The sequence below is a fragment of the Pseudorasbora parva genome, chromosome 14, assembly GCF_024679245.1.
Source record: "Pseudorasbora parva isolate DD20220531a chromosome 14, ASM2467924v1, whole genome shotgun sequence".
Taxonomy (NCBI): domain Eukaryota; kingdom Metazoa; phylum Chordata; class Actinopteri; order Cypriniformes; family Gobionidae; genus Pseudorasbora; species Pseudorasbora parva.
This window is the reverse complement of record NC_090185.1, coordinates 3,343,410-3,360,173: the sequence shown is the minus strand read 5'-3', so window position 1 is coordinate 3,360,173 and position 16,764 is coordinate 3,343,410. Positions and strand designations below refer to the sequence as shown.

Sequence of the window (16,764 nt, the reverse complement as noted above, 5' to 3'; positions counted from 1 at the left end):
TCATCATCCCAGAGTCTGGAGGAAGAGAGGAGAGGCACACAATCCACTTTGCTTGAGGTCCAGTGTAAAGTTTCCACAGTCAGTGATGGTTTGGGGTGCCATGGCATCTGCTGGTGTTGGTCCATTGTGTGTTCTGATGCAGATTTCATTTTCCAACAGGACTTGGCACCTGCGATCAGTGCCAAAGCAACCAGTACCTGGTTTGAGGAACATTGTATCCCTGTTCTTAATTGGCCAGCAAACTCGCCTGACCTTAATAAATCTCTGGGGTATTGTGAAGAGGAAGATGAGATATGCCAGACCCAACAATGCAGAAGAGCTGAAGGCCACTGTCAGAGCAGCCTGGGCTCTCATAACACCTGAGCCGAGCCACAGACTGACCGACTCCACGCCACGCCGCATCGCTGCAGTAATTCAGGATAAAGGAGACACAACTGAGTATTGAGTGCTCATACTTTTCATGTTCATACTTTTCAGTTGGGCAAATTTCTAAAAAATCTTTCTTTGTATTGGTCTTAAGTAATATTCTAATTTTCCTTAGTTGTCAGTTATAATAATCAAAATTAAACATTTGAAATATATCAGTCTGTGTGTAACGAATGAATATAATATACAAGTTTCATTTTTTGAATGGAATTAGTGAAATAAATCAACTTCATGCCAGTTCAGGGAGAGCCACTAGGAGGAGCTGTTGCTCCGCAGATGAGACACAGAGACAAATCACACTAGAGATTTAAAGACTTTATCAATCGCCTGATGGAGGAAATGGAGCACCGATATGTTGAGTTTATGTATTTCACTGTGATCTCAAAGTATATTATAATGAGTCCCAAATCAGTATTTTCTCAGGTTAAAAATGTTGTTTGTCTATTATTGTAGATAGAAAAACAACTAGAAAATGAATGAGCTAGTAATAATGTTAAACATTTACAAATAATATTTTAAAAATCTGACACTGAAAGAGAGCAGAAGATTATTTATATAGCACATTTCATACACAATGCCAATTCAAAGTGCTTTACATAAGAAAAAAGAATACCATGTGTAAGAATTAAAAATAAAAGGATAGTTAAGACAGTTGTAAAGAGAATTTTAAAAAATAGAAATAAAATGGTGATAATATTTTACAGGAGCTCAAATAATCATCAGTATTTATGATGACAAAAACACACTTGAAGAATCTTTAAAGTTCAGCGTTCTGCTTTAGATTCAAGCACTTCCTGAAAAAGATGAACATATGAAGCCATAAATTAATAAATCTAAACCAATATTAATATATGCAAAATCAGTTTGTGAGAGATGACATCATCAATCATGTACCTGATGTGTGAATATGAGCTTGATCTCGTTCAGCTCTTCTGGATCTGATGTCATAAACCACAATCATGACAGTAGCCACGCCCACCAGAGCAGCGAGGACCAATCGGATCACAGCTTCAGTGGGACCACAACAGTGGACTGAGGAATAAAAACATCAAACTGAGATCAGCTCAGTCAATAAACGCTAATATCAGCGCTGACATCAACTAATATCAGCGTTGCTGCCGTACCTGAACATGTGTGACAGAGTTGAGTGATGTCCAGATGTTGAGTCTGGTGGCTGATGGGATTGTTCAGCACACAGCTGTAGGTGTTTTTATCCTGATATTCCACCTCCAGAGGTAGAGAGAGACTGATGCTGAGATCAGACACACTGATGTTGGACAATAAACTGTTTCCTTTGTACCAGGAGAGAGTCACATGACTCACATTCACCGCTGATGAACACACCAATGAACAATATGATGATGATGATGATGAAGAACACTGAGAAGAGTTACTGCTGATGACAGGAACAGGCAGACGAGCTGGAAAACATCAGAGAATAAAGAGAAATGAGGATGAATGAAGATATTCAAGAAGACGAGGAAGAAACATCGAGAGGAACCAAGATGATCAAAAGTAGAACATTTAAAACTATTTAACAGAAAGTTCAATATAAACCTGCTGTTAATGTAAAACAGTAAGAGAATTAGTCATTTAAACTAATTATTCATGATAAGACACTTCTGTAGATCTCACTGTAATAAATAAAACACGTGAAACTGATATTTAACTCACCGTAGACAGAGAGAATGATATAAGAAGGCCAGTAGTTGATCTGTAGTTGATAAAGTCCAGTATGTTTGATTGTGATGTTTGTGATGGTCAGAGATCCAGTTTGATTGTCCAGCTTCAGTCTGTCTCTGAATCTCCCATCAAGAACATCATCATATACAGTGAAGCTGTCGGCCGTTACATTGATTGCAGCGATTACAGTGAATTTTTTTCCTTTATATCCAAACCTCCACCGAATCCGATCACCATCCTTCACTTCAGTGAGACCAGACTCTAGAGTGACTGAATCTCCTCTGTTCACTCTCATCACACGATACCCTCCTGAAGAAATGTTTTAATTTTAACCAGTCATTTATTACAGAAGCGACTGAAGCCATAAAACACATTAATTATTGTTATTATTAATATGAAAAGCAGTGAACAGCCAATCACACGCTCTGACATCAGCAGAGAACAGCCAATCACACGCTCTGTCATCAGCAGAGAACAGCCAATCACACGCTCTGACATCAGCAGTGAACAGCCAATCACACGCTCTGACATCAGCAGTGTACAGCCAATCACACGCTCTGACATCAGCAGTGAACAGCCAATCACACGCTCTGACATCAGCAGAGAACAGCCAATCACACGCTCTGACATCAGCAGTGAACAGCCAATCACACGCTCTGACATCAGCAGTGAACAGCCAATCACACGCTCTGACATCAGCAGAGAACAGCCAATCACACGCTCTGACATCAGCAGTGTACAGCCAATCACACGCTCTGACATCAGCAGTGAACAGCCAATCACACGCTCTGTCATCAGCAGTGAACAGCCAATCACACGCTGCGGTTCAGTGATGCTTGTTCAGTTGCTCTCCACCGACTGCGCTGACAAAAAGCATGATGGGAAACGACTCGCTGACGACACAGCTTAATGCTCATTGGTTTAAACAACCGTGATGTAAGGTTGTTTTTTTAAATATTTGATTTTAAAACTCTGATCTGATGTTTTAATGTGTATAAATTATGTGTGAATATTCCCAAACTCTCGGACAGTGCGATCTTTCTGAGGGTTATGTGATTGTTGTCATATTAATAAAAATATATAAAAACGTGTGTAATTAAAGTAAAAATGCTTGATAAACAGGCCTTTCGAAAGGAAATAAATAACAAAACCTTTGACACACACACACACACACACCTGATCTCTCACACACACACACACACACACACACACATACACGTCTATATTACCAAGAGGGGACCTGAGCAATGTCTACCTATCCAACAGAATCAAATATAGTTTCTGCTCTCTAAAATCCCCCCCGAAATCCTTTGTTCTTGAGATTTTAAGAGTGAGATTTGATTTCTTGCACCAATTACAAAAATAAAATAAATCAAGGACTGGACAAGCAGAAATTGTTCTCTGGGCACACAAACTCGTGAAACTGTGGATTAACATTGCTTTAGCACAAATGCATTCAATGGCAACATCTTTCAATTTACCTGAAATCTTTTCTCACTTTGACACAAACACAATCAAAACTTTGTTCTACAGGCCAATCCGCACATCCTTACATGCTGTTTTCAAAAGTGTTAAACTTATGGACAAAACAATAACATAATACAAAACTGAATGAGACAGCAATTTACAACATGTATACAGTAATACTGTAATGCAATTTATCCTGCTAAAAAAATCAAACACTATCAAAGCAACTTTGATGAAACTGAACACCAACACCAGTGTCAGACCATTACCATCCATTCAAAAGAGGAAACTGAGGAATAATGTTGTACTGGAATGTAAGCATGCAGTGAATTATGAGCAGCAGAGAGTGTCATTCTAGTTTTGTAAAGACATTTTAATTGTATAATGTTCCTGATGTTAGTGTTGGATGTAAACCTGTGCTGCCAGTGCTCTGGAAGAATGAGTTAACTTAAATTAACTGCTGTGAAGCTGAAAGCTGGTTAGCAAATTTATAAACTCCTCACTCAGTTCTCCTAAAGATTGGGAAATGTGTCCTAGCGATTGTAATTTCATTTCATCATGTAATTTAATTTAATTTGGTCTAGGACACAGGTAACAGTAGTGAGGTTCTGTTTCTCACCTGTGAGAGTCTTCATGCATTGAAATGTAAATTACTGCTGGGGGGTTGAGCGGCAAACTCAACACACACACTATTCTCTATTCCAATATCAAGAGCACATCTAAACCACCAGCCCAAACACATTACAGGTGAAAGCACAAATAAATACAAAAGATATGATCCACATGAAATAAACAGTGCTTTTCAGGACGGTCTCTCAGTAGTTGTAATATATCACTGTATTGTCCTCACTGTAAAAAAATAAAAAAATCCCGGCCCTAATATATATATATATATATATATATATTATTATTATTTTTTATTAGTTAATCATTTTTAAAGTTACTTTTTCTTAAAGTGTATGTTAAAATAATTTTGTATTAATTTGTCCACTTAAGAGCAAAAAGTCCTGAAAGAGAGCTCAGTTTAGCATTCGTGGACTGTCAGAGATACAGCTTTTGGGGCGCTTGCTTCAGATGTTTGTAGCACGTGAGTAATGAAGAGCCTTCTGAAGCAAAGTGGCACGTTTGTGTAAGAACAATGTGCATATTTTAAACTTTATAGACTAAATTAACTATGTTTATTGAAATAAATTGTGTTTTGGTGTTATTATGAAAAGAGTAACCCCTGACACTAAGTTTTGTTTAGCTCTATCTTCTCTCTTCTGTGTTTGTCAGTGCACATACGTCAAGGATTCATGGGTGAAGATGGTTACTGAGTAGATCGTTCTGTGGGAGGCGTTTTCATGGAAATCAAGTGTAAAGAGTTTTATCTCTAAAAACAGATTTGACCGACGAACGCTGTGCTAAGTGATGAACTGTGACTTTGGAATCTCATATGGTCTGTTGTTTCAGGAAGAAAACTGAAAAAATAAATAAATAAATAAATAAAAATGACCACGTAATTAGATTTCACAAACTTAATTCCTATCGACCAGCTCACTTAGCACAGCGTTCGTGGCTCGAGACATCGAGACTGTTTTCCAAGATGGCCGCCGTCTGTAAACGCGTAATGGACTGTCTTTATAAAGTATCTTCTTATTAAACTGTTTACATTATTACACATACAAAGTTCTCAGTGCTGCGGTTTGCATGTAGGGACCCTCATTATGCTGCCGTGTTAGTGTGAGGCTATTTTGAGCCTTGTTAGCGGTATAGCGATTTAATTTCACTTATTCCATGCCCCATAGACAAACATTATAAGCTAATCTGTGTTTAGAGATTAAACTCTTTACATTTGATTTTCATGAAACCGCATCCCAGAGAACGATCGACTCGCTGACCATCTGTTAATTACCCCTAGGGTCATTTCTCACCGGAGTTGTCCTTTAAGCGCAATGTGATTCGTGTGACACTGAAAACCGAAAGCTAGTATTTTAGTCTATACATTTTTAAATATAGATATTTTTATTACACAAATGCACCGCTTCAGAAGGCCTTTATTAACCCCCTGGAGCTGTGTGGATCAGTTATATGATGGTTAGATGCACTTTTATCGACCGACAAGGCACTGGCATTATAAAGCTGGGAAGAGCCAGGACTTTTTAAATATAACTTTAAATAATTCAGATTTTATTCATTTGAACAAAGAATATCATATACACTTGGGATGACTTGAGGGTGAGTAAATAATGGGCTAATTTTCATTTGTAGGTGAACTAACTGCTGTAAACTGGGCCCACAAACACAGATCCCCCCCCCCCTCCACACACACACACACACACACACAATTTACATTTTAATAATAATAAATAAGGGAAGACTTGAAAACCCAGTTTGTGAACCAAAGGCCAACCTAGAGGAAAGGAAAATCAAACCTGAGATCTCCTTCTCAACTCACATCTTTCTTCTAGACAGAAATGAGATCAAGTGAACATCAAATTGAGACATAAGGCTAAGTCTCCTGCTTCTCACATGTTTATCCTGAGACAAAAAATGACATTCTCTCATGTTTATCTCCACTAAAGTTTCATAAGAGATCTCAACAACATCACACACTGTGCTCTGATTTGTCTCCTTGGCTAGAGAGACTGGATTGCTCAAATGTGTCTCCGCTAAAGTTTCAGAAGGGATCTCAACAGTATCGCATGCTGTGCTCAGACTTTTCTCTTCAGCTCGATACTCTGGAGCTCTTACTTTTGTCAACTCTAAAAAGTTTCATAAAAGATCTCAATAACATCACACACTGTGCTCAGAATATTCTCCTTAGTTAAAGTCTCTGGCACTCTCAAATTTGTCAAACAAATGTTGGTCACTTATTCAAAACTCTTCACAGAGTGATCACAACTTCAGTCTGTGCAAGCTAAACTGTGGATCATTGGCACTTGATTTGAGACATGAATGAAGTGTTTTGTTGGTTTTTGTGGATTTTGAATGTGAAATAACTGCTGTGAGGCAGAAAGTTGGTTTGGAGAATAAGTTTTGAAAATGACCAAAGTATTGAGAAATGTGGCCTAGCGATTGTAAAAACTGTAATTTAGTTTAATTTGGCAGGGCAAATCCCAGCATCTTCTCTAGTTTATCTGAGAAGGGTTCTGCCACATTGGTAGTTTGAGCTCTATTGGCCTGTGGTTCACAAACTGGTTTTTCAAGTCTTCCCTTATTGAAATGTAAATTGTGAGTGGGGGGTTGAGGAGAGAAACACACAGGCGTCGTGATTTACTATCTAACAGGGGACCTGAGTCAGTGTGTGTGTGTAACGTAATCACTATTCAATAATGACCTGCATTTAATACATTAGAGAGCTATTTCTGCTTGATTTAACCCTTTAAACTCAGGTATTTCTGTAAAAACTCTAAGGGCCCTATCTTGCACCCAGCGCAATTGACTTTGTACACCGCCGCATGTGTCATTCCTATTTTACACCCGCGCAAAGCGCGCTTTTCCCTCCACAGAAGCACGTCGCTAAACTAGTGAATGAACTAGCGCTCCCTGGGCGGTTCAGCGCAAAAAAGGAGGCGTGTTCCGGCGCAAACAATCCCTGGAGCTATTCTGCTCTTCCATTAAACAATTGCGCCACTGACCAGAAAAAACCAGTCTAAAGTCAGCGGGGCGTTGCGCGTTGTTCATTATGCTATTTTAAAGGCGCATACTTGACCATAATGTATAGCGTGCACAACGCGCATACACTTTGCTCATGTAATCTACAGATGCAACAGTTATTTTTTGCAAATCATAAATTATTACACTAAAAAAATATTAACACATGAGATGACGGAAATCATTGTGATGTGCCACGAAGATGTGAAAAAAATATTCAGGCTAATTGTAGTAATTAAGGATCAGACCTGTTTGCCCAATAGTGGCAAGACATATCTGCATATAAGGACATCTGACAAACTGGTTTGTCCGTCAAGAACCAGGAGAAAAAAAAAAACAAATTCGACTGAAAAACTGTTTAACCGACGCTATTTTGGGAGGGTTTCTCCCCATCCCCATACAACACAACTCCTCTGTCTTTCACTGCTCTTACAAGAACATCCGTCTCCTCGGCTGTGAACCGCTCCTGGCGTGCGTCTGGTAAATACGCCATAATAATAGCGACCCATAATGGAGCTTGCGCAGCTGCTTTTAAAGGGAATGTTGGATGCCGCTCTGATTGGTTTATTCACGTTACGCCCAAACCACACCTATGAATAATGAAGCTACTTCAGACCTACCCATTTTAGATTTGCGCCGGGCGCAAGAGTCATTTATCCCGCCGGGAAAAGAGCAACAGCGCCGAGACCCGTCCACAAAGTTACCTGCGCTTCACGCTTTGACACTTGCGTTTCAGATCGTTAAAATAGAGCCCTAAATCTTTGCAGTGTGTTTATTACAGCAAGAAATGTCACAGCAAACACACAGGCGTCGTGATTTACTATCTAACAGGGGACCTGAGTCAGTGTGTGTGTAACGTAATCACTATTCAATAATGACCTGCAATTAATACATTAGAGAGCTATTTCTGCTTGATTTAACCCTTTAAACTCAGTTATTTCTGTAAAAACTCTAAATCTTTGCAGTGTGTTTGTGATGATAAGAAATGTCACAGTAAACACACAGGCGTCGTGATTTACTATCTAACAGGGGACCTGAGTCATTTTGTAAATCATAAATAAATCAAAAGTGGTTAGTTTAAAAAGCTCATAAATGTATAAGGTGGTAAGATGGGCCTTTTATATGGGCCAAAAGTCACACATTATTTTTACAAATACTTGGCTAAAATAAAATGTTTTTAATAATGTGTATGTTAACACTTGTTTAAAAGAACTTTAGATGCAAAGTTTGTCCCATTTACCGTACCTTTTCTGTTTGATAAATAAAATAATGCATTATTTTTCAATAAATATAGGCTACTGTCATTAAAATGTTATATATATAAATACAGAAACAAAAAATATTTACAAAAGCATTGAATGAGATCCCTTAATAATTGAATAAAGTTTTACGGTCTGTCCACGGCCCTGATGGATGGTATTTACTATATTTATTTGTAGAAACTGAAGACACACACATTTTGATGGCAGATGTATTTCTAATTACATCCTGGTTGTTTAGATTTTTTAATCGTTTTTTCTTGGATCCTGTAGTATTTAATTTTAAAGTAATGCAAAGTTTGAAACTAGTCAGGGTATTTAGTAAAGAGATATAATCTATATAATGTTTGTTCCTTTAGTAAGCAGCCTGTTAAACAGCAGCTCTAGAGTCAGAGGACAGCAGGCCATTCAAACAATAGAGGAGTGTGTGTGTGTGTGTGTGTGTGTGTGTGTGTGTGTGTGAACGACGTGTGTTTAAGGGCTATTACAGTTCCTGCTCCAGCCTACAGGGGAGCTGCTGAGCATGGCCTTAAACACTCACACACTCTTAGGTCCCCTCTTGGTCAAAATTTTTAAAAATTCACCAGAGTGTTTTTTCTTGATTTTAACATGATTTAAACACACACACCTGTAGGTCGTCACTTGGTCAAACATTTAAAAAAAAAATCACCAGAGCATTTCTTTAGTGTTTTACTTCATTTTCACATGATTTAAAGCATGACCAACAGGGGACTTGAAAAGTGTCCCCTCTTGGCTCAGAGGTCCCCTGTTGGTGAGTGTGTAACGACGCCAAGGTCACCTGTTAGATAGCTAGACAAGTACACACACACACACACACACACACCTGATCTTGCAGGTGTCTGATCCACTACGAGAGTGAGAACTGTAATCTCACTCACACACACACACACACACACACCTGATCTTGCAGGTGTCTGATCCACTACGAGAAGAGAGAACTGTAATCTCACTCACACACACACACACACACACACCTGATCTTGCAGGTGTCTGATCCACTACGAGAAGAGAGAACTGTAATCTCTCTCACACACACACACACACGTGATCTTGCAGGTGTCTGATCCACTACGAGAAGAGAGAACTGTAATCTCGCACACACACACACACACACACACACACACACCTGATCTCGCAGGTGTCTAATCCACTACGAGAAGAGAGAACTGTAATCTCACACACACACACACACACACACACACACACACACGTGATCTCGCAGGTGTCTGATCCACTACGAGAAGAGAGAACTGTAATCTCTCTCACACACACACACACACACGTGATCTCGCAGGTGTCTGATCCACTACGAGAAGAGAGAACTGTAATCTCGCACACACACACACACACACACACACACACACACACACACACACACACACACACACACACACACACACCTGATCTCACAGGTGTCTGATCCACTACGAGAAGAGAGAACTGTAATCTCACACACACACACACACTCACACACACACACACCTGATCTCGCAGGTGTCTGATCCACTACGAGAAGAGAGAACTGTAATCTCACACACACACACACACACACCTGATCTCGCAGGTGTCTGATCCACTACGAGAAGAGAGAACTGTAATCTCACACACACACACACACACCTGATCTCGCAGGTGTCTGATCCACTACGAGAAGAGAGAACTGTAATCTCACACACACACATATCCGCACCCGATCTCGCACACACACACACCTGATCTCACACACACACACGTGATCTCGCAGGTGTCTGATCCACTACGAGAAGAGAGAACTGTAATCTCACACACACACACACACACACACACACACACACACACACACACACACACACACACACACACACACACACACACCTGATCTTGCAGGTGTCTGACCCACTACGAGAAGAGAGAACTGTAATCTCACACACACACACACACACCTGATCTCGCAGGTGTCTGATCCACTACGAGAAGAGAGAACTGTAATCTCACACACACACACACACACACACACACCTGATCTCGCAGGTGTCTGATCCACTACGAGAAGAGAGAACTGTAATCACACACACACACACACACACACACACACACACACACACACACACACACACACACACACACACACACACACACACACACACACACACACACACACACACACACACACCTGAACTGTCCGGCTTGTCTGCACTCTTCACTCCTCCCCTCGCTGCAGCCTGTATCACGATGACGTACTGGATCAGATCTAACGCGTTCTGGACGCGCATGCGCGGTGCTTTCATTCACAATTCGATGACGTCATATACGCATGCGCAGTCGAGCTTTGGGGACATCATTGAATGCACAGGAGAGTTTTGCTGGATAGATAAATAATCAAACCGCTCGCGCAAAAATAATGATTAATTATATCATTATTGTCATTTCAAATCAACTTCAAAATGACAACACACAATAATCCATGATGGAAAACCACAGCTAACTCGATAGTAAACTCCTTGCTCAGAAAAGATAAACTATAACATGTGACAGACAAAAAAAAAAAAGCTAGATGTATTCAAAACAGGAACAATAAAACCAGAAAACACACAAATAAACCTTAAACACAACATAAAGTACCAAAAGTATAGTCAGCCACATGGAACATAGTAAATGTGCAATAATATCAGAAATGCAAAACAGTTTATCAAAAATAATCTAACATATGCTTTAGTAAATTTGTTAACATCAGTATATTTTTATAATAATATGGATGGCTAATATAATTAGAGAAATGATCAGTTATTATGGAACAACCGTGATAGCCTTCCTTACCTTCTCATAAAGGAAATAAGACTGTGGGGGTAAGGAAGGGGCAACTCCCTCAAAGAAACACAACAGTCAGCTCCCCCCAATGGCAGGGAGAGAACATTACATCTTCCCTACACAAGCTATTATCATTTCAGGAAGGTTTATGGACTTTATCCAAAATACAAGCACTTTCCAAACCTTGAAAACACCACATTAAAAATCAAGCGTTTTCCAGGATTTCCAGCACCTGTACGAACCCTGTCTATCATTAGTTCATTAATCCCAGACCTGTTTCTGTTCTTCCCATGATCTCCCTGTTATTTAAACCTGAGTTCTGTTCAGTTCATCGTCCGGTATCGTCTACGTTACGTGGTTGTGTTTCTCCTCATGATTCTCCTGTGTGTTGTGTGGATTATTAGATTAAAGACGGTTCTTTGAGTTATTTCCTGAGTCGTGCGCTTCACTACAGCCACCGTTGCTGACACTAACAGTGAATGTTAATCTTCTCCAACTCATTTAACCAGTAATTTATCACATGATACAGAACAGAAGCAACTGAAGCCATAAAAACACATTTAAAACTCACCAACCAGACGCCACAAACAGAGCAAAAGTAATTTGAGGAACATTTTCTTCATCGGTGCACTGAAAAGCCCACGATAGCGCCTCTTAAAATGGCTGCAAACCCTCAGATTGATCTGAAACACTGAACTGTGATATTTATCTGGTTGTGTGTGAATCCTCCCCTAACCTCAGTAAGTTTCCACTCACACATCCGTCTCCTTTAACATCACGGAAATCAACACGCTTTTGCTGATCTTACGTTTTCAAATGAATTCTGGCCCTGAATGAAAACTAGGGGCTCCGCTCCTGCCTTCATCTTCAGGCTGGAACTGCAAGCATCTTGTGAAAAGTGGCATAATACGTCCCCTTTAATATCATTTCAAAACTCAGTGTATTGTGGAGCCTCTGGGGATCCCCACCCCTATAAACTACTAGTATACGTATAAGTTCACTTGTAGTAAAGATTCAGGACAAATGAGAAACATGGTTGTGCACTTAAAGTTTGCTACTGTTACACTTATAGTACACTTAAACATATACTTTTATATACTAAAAGTGGGCCAATTTAGTCCCAAGCAGTCCTGAAATAGTGCACTTACAAGTATACTACTAGTACATTAATATTAATATACTTACTACATGAAGTGCACTTAAAATATACTGGAACATTACATAAATACACTTAATAAAATTAAAGAAGTATACTTTTTTTTCCTAAGGGTTGTGTGGAGAGGAAGATATGAGCTTCTTATCAGAAAGATAAAATGAAGAGACGCTTCAGCCACAAACTACTGACACGCACAGAGACGACAAACATCCAGCAGACGGTTTATCCACCCGACAGATCAGACCAGACACACTGATGTTTGAACCGATTAAATTAAATGGAAAAAACATCACATGACTAATTTGACTCAAAATCCAGTAAATCACATGTATAATAGTGTGTGCGTGGGGGGGAGGATGAGGAGCTTGGGGGTCCTTATAATATAGCCATCATAAAATGTGTACTCAGTTTGTTGCATTTGGGGCATGCTGACCCCTGACCCCGCCAAAAGCACCAACAGTGGCACGTGAGCATCAGAACTGGACCACGGAGCAATGGAAGAATGTGGCCTGGTCTGATGAATCACGTTTTCTTTTACATCTCGTTTATGGCAGGGTACGTATGCGTCGCTTACCTGAGTCGGTGTGAGGTCCAAAAAGGTAATTTTCCTGAAGGCAACACCATGTCAGAGGGTTAAAATACATTTACAATAAACAAGGACTGGTATATCTTACCTAATGCAGAAGTAGTCTGGCTATTTCTGAGTTGTGTAGATGTCCACTAGCCTCTTTTTTGATAAATTTGCAGTCAAATCGTTCTTTATGTGCAGTAGGGAAAGATCCAAGAATCTGTCCTGAGCCATTGAGTGGCCAGTGAACGGTCCATAAAATTACCCTCCGCTCCAGAGTCCACGAAGACTTGACAACTGTGTGACCGGTCTGCCCATTGCACTCTTTCCGGCAGGAGAGTGGCGGACGAGGATTTCCTCAATCGAGCCGAGCTCGACTCACCTGCATGGGCTCGGGATCGTTGAATGGGCTGACCGTGTCCCTCTGAAGGGGGTCGCACACCGGACGCGGAGCTCGGCGGCGCGCCACGTCTTTAAAATTCGAACACATTGTTTTCAATGAGTGTACGCACACCGGTGGCGGCATTCGGCGCCTGTCCGCGGCGACTCAGGAAGTTGTTCTAAATCCTGCCGCGCCACAGAGCGCCATTTCAAGGCTTTATATTAAAAGTATATTATCGTTAAGGTATACTGATTTCAACCTTTGCTACAAGACACATTTGTTTTACATTCTGAGTTCAACAGCTTGAATAAAGTCTAAACATATTTTGGGGAAATGTATAATAAACGTAGCCTTTTAAAATGTGCGCGTCTGGTGTGCGATACCTGAGACGCTGCGTGGCGCGCCGCCGAGCTCCGCGTCCGGTGTGCGACCCCCTTGAGAGTAGTCGACGGACTCGAGAGATTCTTCACCGGTCCCACATCTCCAGTCTGGAATCCACCCGAAGTGCCAGGTCTATCAGATCATTGAGACTCTTGGGAAGGTCTAAGGCATAGATCTCTTTATGGACACGGTCAGCCAGCCCATGCAGGAATCGGTCCCACTGCGCCTCCTCGTTCCATTTGCTCTCAGCGGCCAAGGTCAGGAATTGAATGATGTACTCAGATACAGAATGCTTGCCTTGATGTTGCGGGCCGCCTCGCGACCCGTGGCAGCACGGTCGAACACAAGTCTGAGATCCGCTGAGAGCGCCTGGAACGAAGAGCAGCAACGATGATCATTAGGTGGTAAAAGTTTGGATATCTACAGAGAGTCTGAAATTGTCATCGTAGGTGCACGTCCACTGTGTGAGACAAACTCTAAATAAAAAAATCCAGAAATCATAATATATGATTTTGAAACTATTTATTCATATGATACAGCTGCAAATAAGTATTTGAACACCTGTCTATCAGCTAGAATTCTGACCCTCAAAGACCTGTTAGCCTGCCTTTAAAATGTCCACCTCCACTCCATTTATTATCCTAAATTAGATGCACCTGTTTGAGGTTGTTGGCTGCATAAAGACACCTGTCCACCCCAAACAATCAGTAAGAATCCACCTAACATGACCAGACCAAAGAGCTGTCCAAAGACACTAGAAGACAAAATTGTACCCCTCCACAAGGCTGGAAAGGGCTACGGGGAAATTGCCAAGCAGCTTGGTGAAAAAAGGTCCACTGTTGGAGCAATCATTAGAAAATGGAAGAAGCTAAACATGACTGTCAATCTCCCTCGGACTGGGGCTCCATGTAAGATCTCACCTCGTGGGGTCTCAATGATCATAAGAAAGGTGAGAAATCAGCCCAGAACTACACGGGAGGAGCTGGTCAATGACCTGAAAAGAGCTGGGACCACCGTTTCTAAGGTTACTGTTGGTAATACACCAAGACTGTCGTATGCGCTAGGAGAAAGAACAGAGGATCCAGTTGCGAATAAGATAAAAGTTTATTCTCTCAAGACACCAGAATTATAGATCAGAAAGTCACAAGGCTGATAACAGCAGAGTCCATAGAAGCGTCGCTGGACACTGAGAAGCTTGTGAAGCAGGGAGGCAATCGGGCAGACGCGGCCGGCTGGAACCGGAACCGGAGCGAAGCAATCCCCACGAAGAACACGACAGACAGGAACACCAGGACACACTGTAACGATCTGACACAAGACTGAGTGGCATAATATACTTAGTGGATAAAGAAGTTATTTAGATTTTTTTTGCGCACAAAAACTATTCTCGTCGCTTAGTAACATAACTGTACAGTCACTGCAGTGAGATGGAGTTTGTAACGACGTTTTTAGTGCCTCTATGGGTCGAGTGAGTAAAAAATGTACTGAATGTCAATGAAGGCCTATCTGAAGCCTTTCTCAGCCATCAGCTTTCAACTAAAATATCTTCTTTTGTGTTCCGAAGATGAACGAAGGTCTTACGGGTGTCTAATGACATGAGGGTGAGTAATTAATAAGATCGTTTTCTTTTTTGGGTGAACTAACCCTTTAATATCATTTCAAAACTCAGTGTATCGTGGAGCCTCTGGGGATTCCCACCCCTATAAACTACTAGTATACGTATAAGTTCACTTGTAGTAAAGATTCAGGACAAATGAGAAACATGGTTGTGCACTTAAAGTTTGCTACTGTTACACTTATAGTACACTTAAACATATACTTTTATATACTAAAAGTGGGCCAATTTAGTCCCAAGCAGTACTGAAATAGTGCACTTACAAGTATACTACTAGTACATTAATATTAATACACTTAGTACATGAAGTACACTTAAAATATACTGGAACATTACTTAAATGCACTTAATAAAATTAAAGAAGTATACTTCTTTTTCCTAAGGGTTGTGTGGAGAGGAAGATATGAGCTTCTTATCAGAAAGATAAAATGAAGAGACGCTTCAGCCACAAACTACTGACACGCACAGAGACGACAAACATCCAGCAGACGGTTTATCCACCCGCCAGATCAGACCAGACACACTGATGTTTGAACCGATTAAATTAAATGGAAAAAACATCACATGACTAATTTGACTCAAAGCCAGTTAATCACATGTATAATGGGGGGGGGGGGAGGATGAGGAGCTTGGGGGTCCTTATAATATAGCCATCATAAAATGTGTACTCAGTTTGTTGCATATGGGGCAGCATAGCTGCTGACCAGTCAGGGTGCCCATGCTGACCCCTGACCCCGCCAAAAGCACCAACAGTGGCACGTGAGCATCAGAACTGGACCACGGAGCAATGGAAGAAGGTGGCCTGGTCTGATGAATCACGTTTTCTTTTACATCACGTTTATGGCAGGGTACGTATGCGTCGCTTACCTGGGGAACACATGGCCCCAGGATGCACTATAGGAAGAAGGCAAGCCGGTGGAGGCAGTGTGATGCTTTGGGTAATGTTCTGCTGTGAAACCAATCAAGCATCTGTGGGATGTGCTGAACAAACAAGTCCGATCAATGGAGGCCCCACCTCGCAACTTACATGACTTAAAGGATCTGCTGCTAACATCTTGGTGCCAGATACCACAGCACACCTTCAGGGGTCTAGTGGAGTCCATGCCTTGACGGGTTAGCAAAAGGTGGACGAACACAATATTAGAAAGGTGGCCATAATGTTATGCCTGGACAGTGTATACTATTCATTTAAACATATAAAACACACACACACACACACACACACACACACACACACACACACACACACACACACACACACACACATACACATACACACAATATTGGTGCATTCATTCATTCATATTGCCGGAACAAAAGTGGCCTAACTGCACAGTGTTGCCCTGAGGACACAAAAACAACAACACAGTTTTAGTATTTAAA

The 16,764-nt window shown here is 40.9% G+C and overlaps 1 protein-coding gene across 1 annotated transcript in view; it reads right to left on the bottom strand.

Moving 5' to 3' along the window:
- Window positions 1-1,312: 1,312 nt before the first annotated feature.
- Window positions 1,313-16,764, bottom strand: part of LOC137040803 (uncharacterized) — a 45,264-nt gene continuing 29,812 nt past the window's right edge. Inside the window, exons 9-12 of the mRNA XM_067416573.1 lie at window positions 2,141-2,390; window positions 1,958-1,994; window positions 1,550-1,847; window positions 1,313-1,463 (exon numbers count right to left, since the gene is read on the bottom strand). Coding sequence (XP_067272674.1) covers window positions 1,313-1,463; window positions 1,550-1,847; window positions 1,958-1,994; window positions 2,141-2,390 — 736 coding nt within the window. The remainder of the gene's footprint in view (window positions 1,464-1,549; window positions 1,848-1,957; window positions 1,995-2,140; window positions 2,391-16,764) is intronic.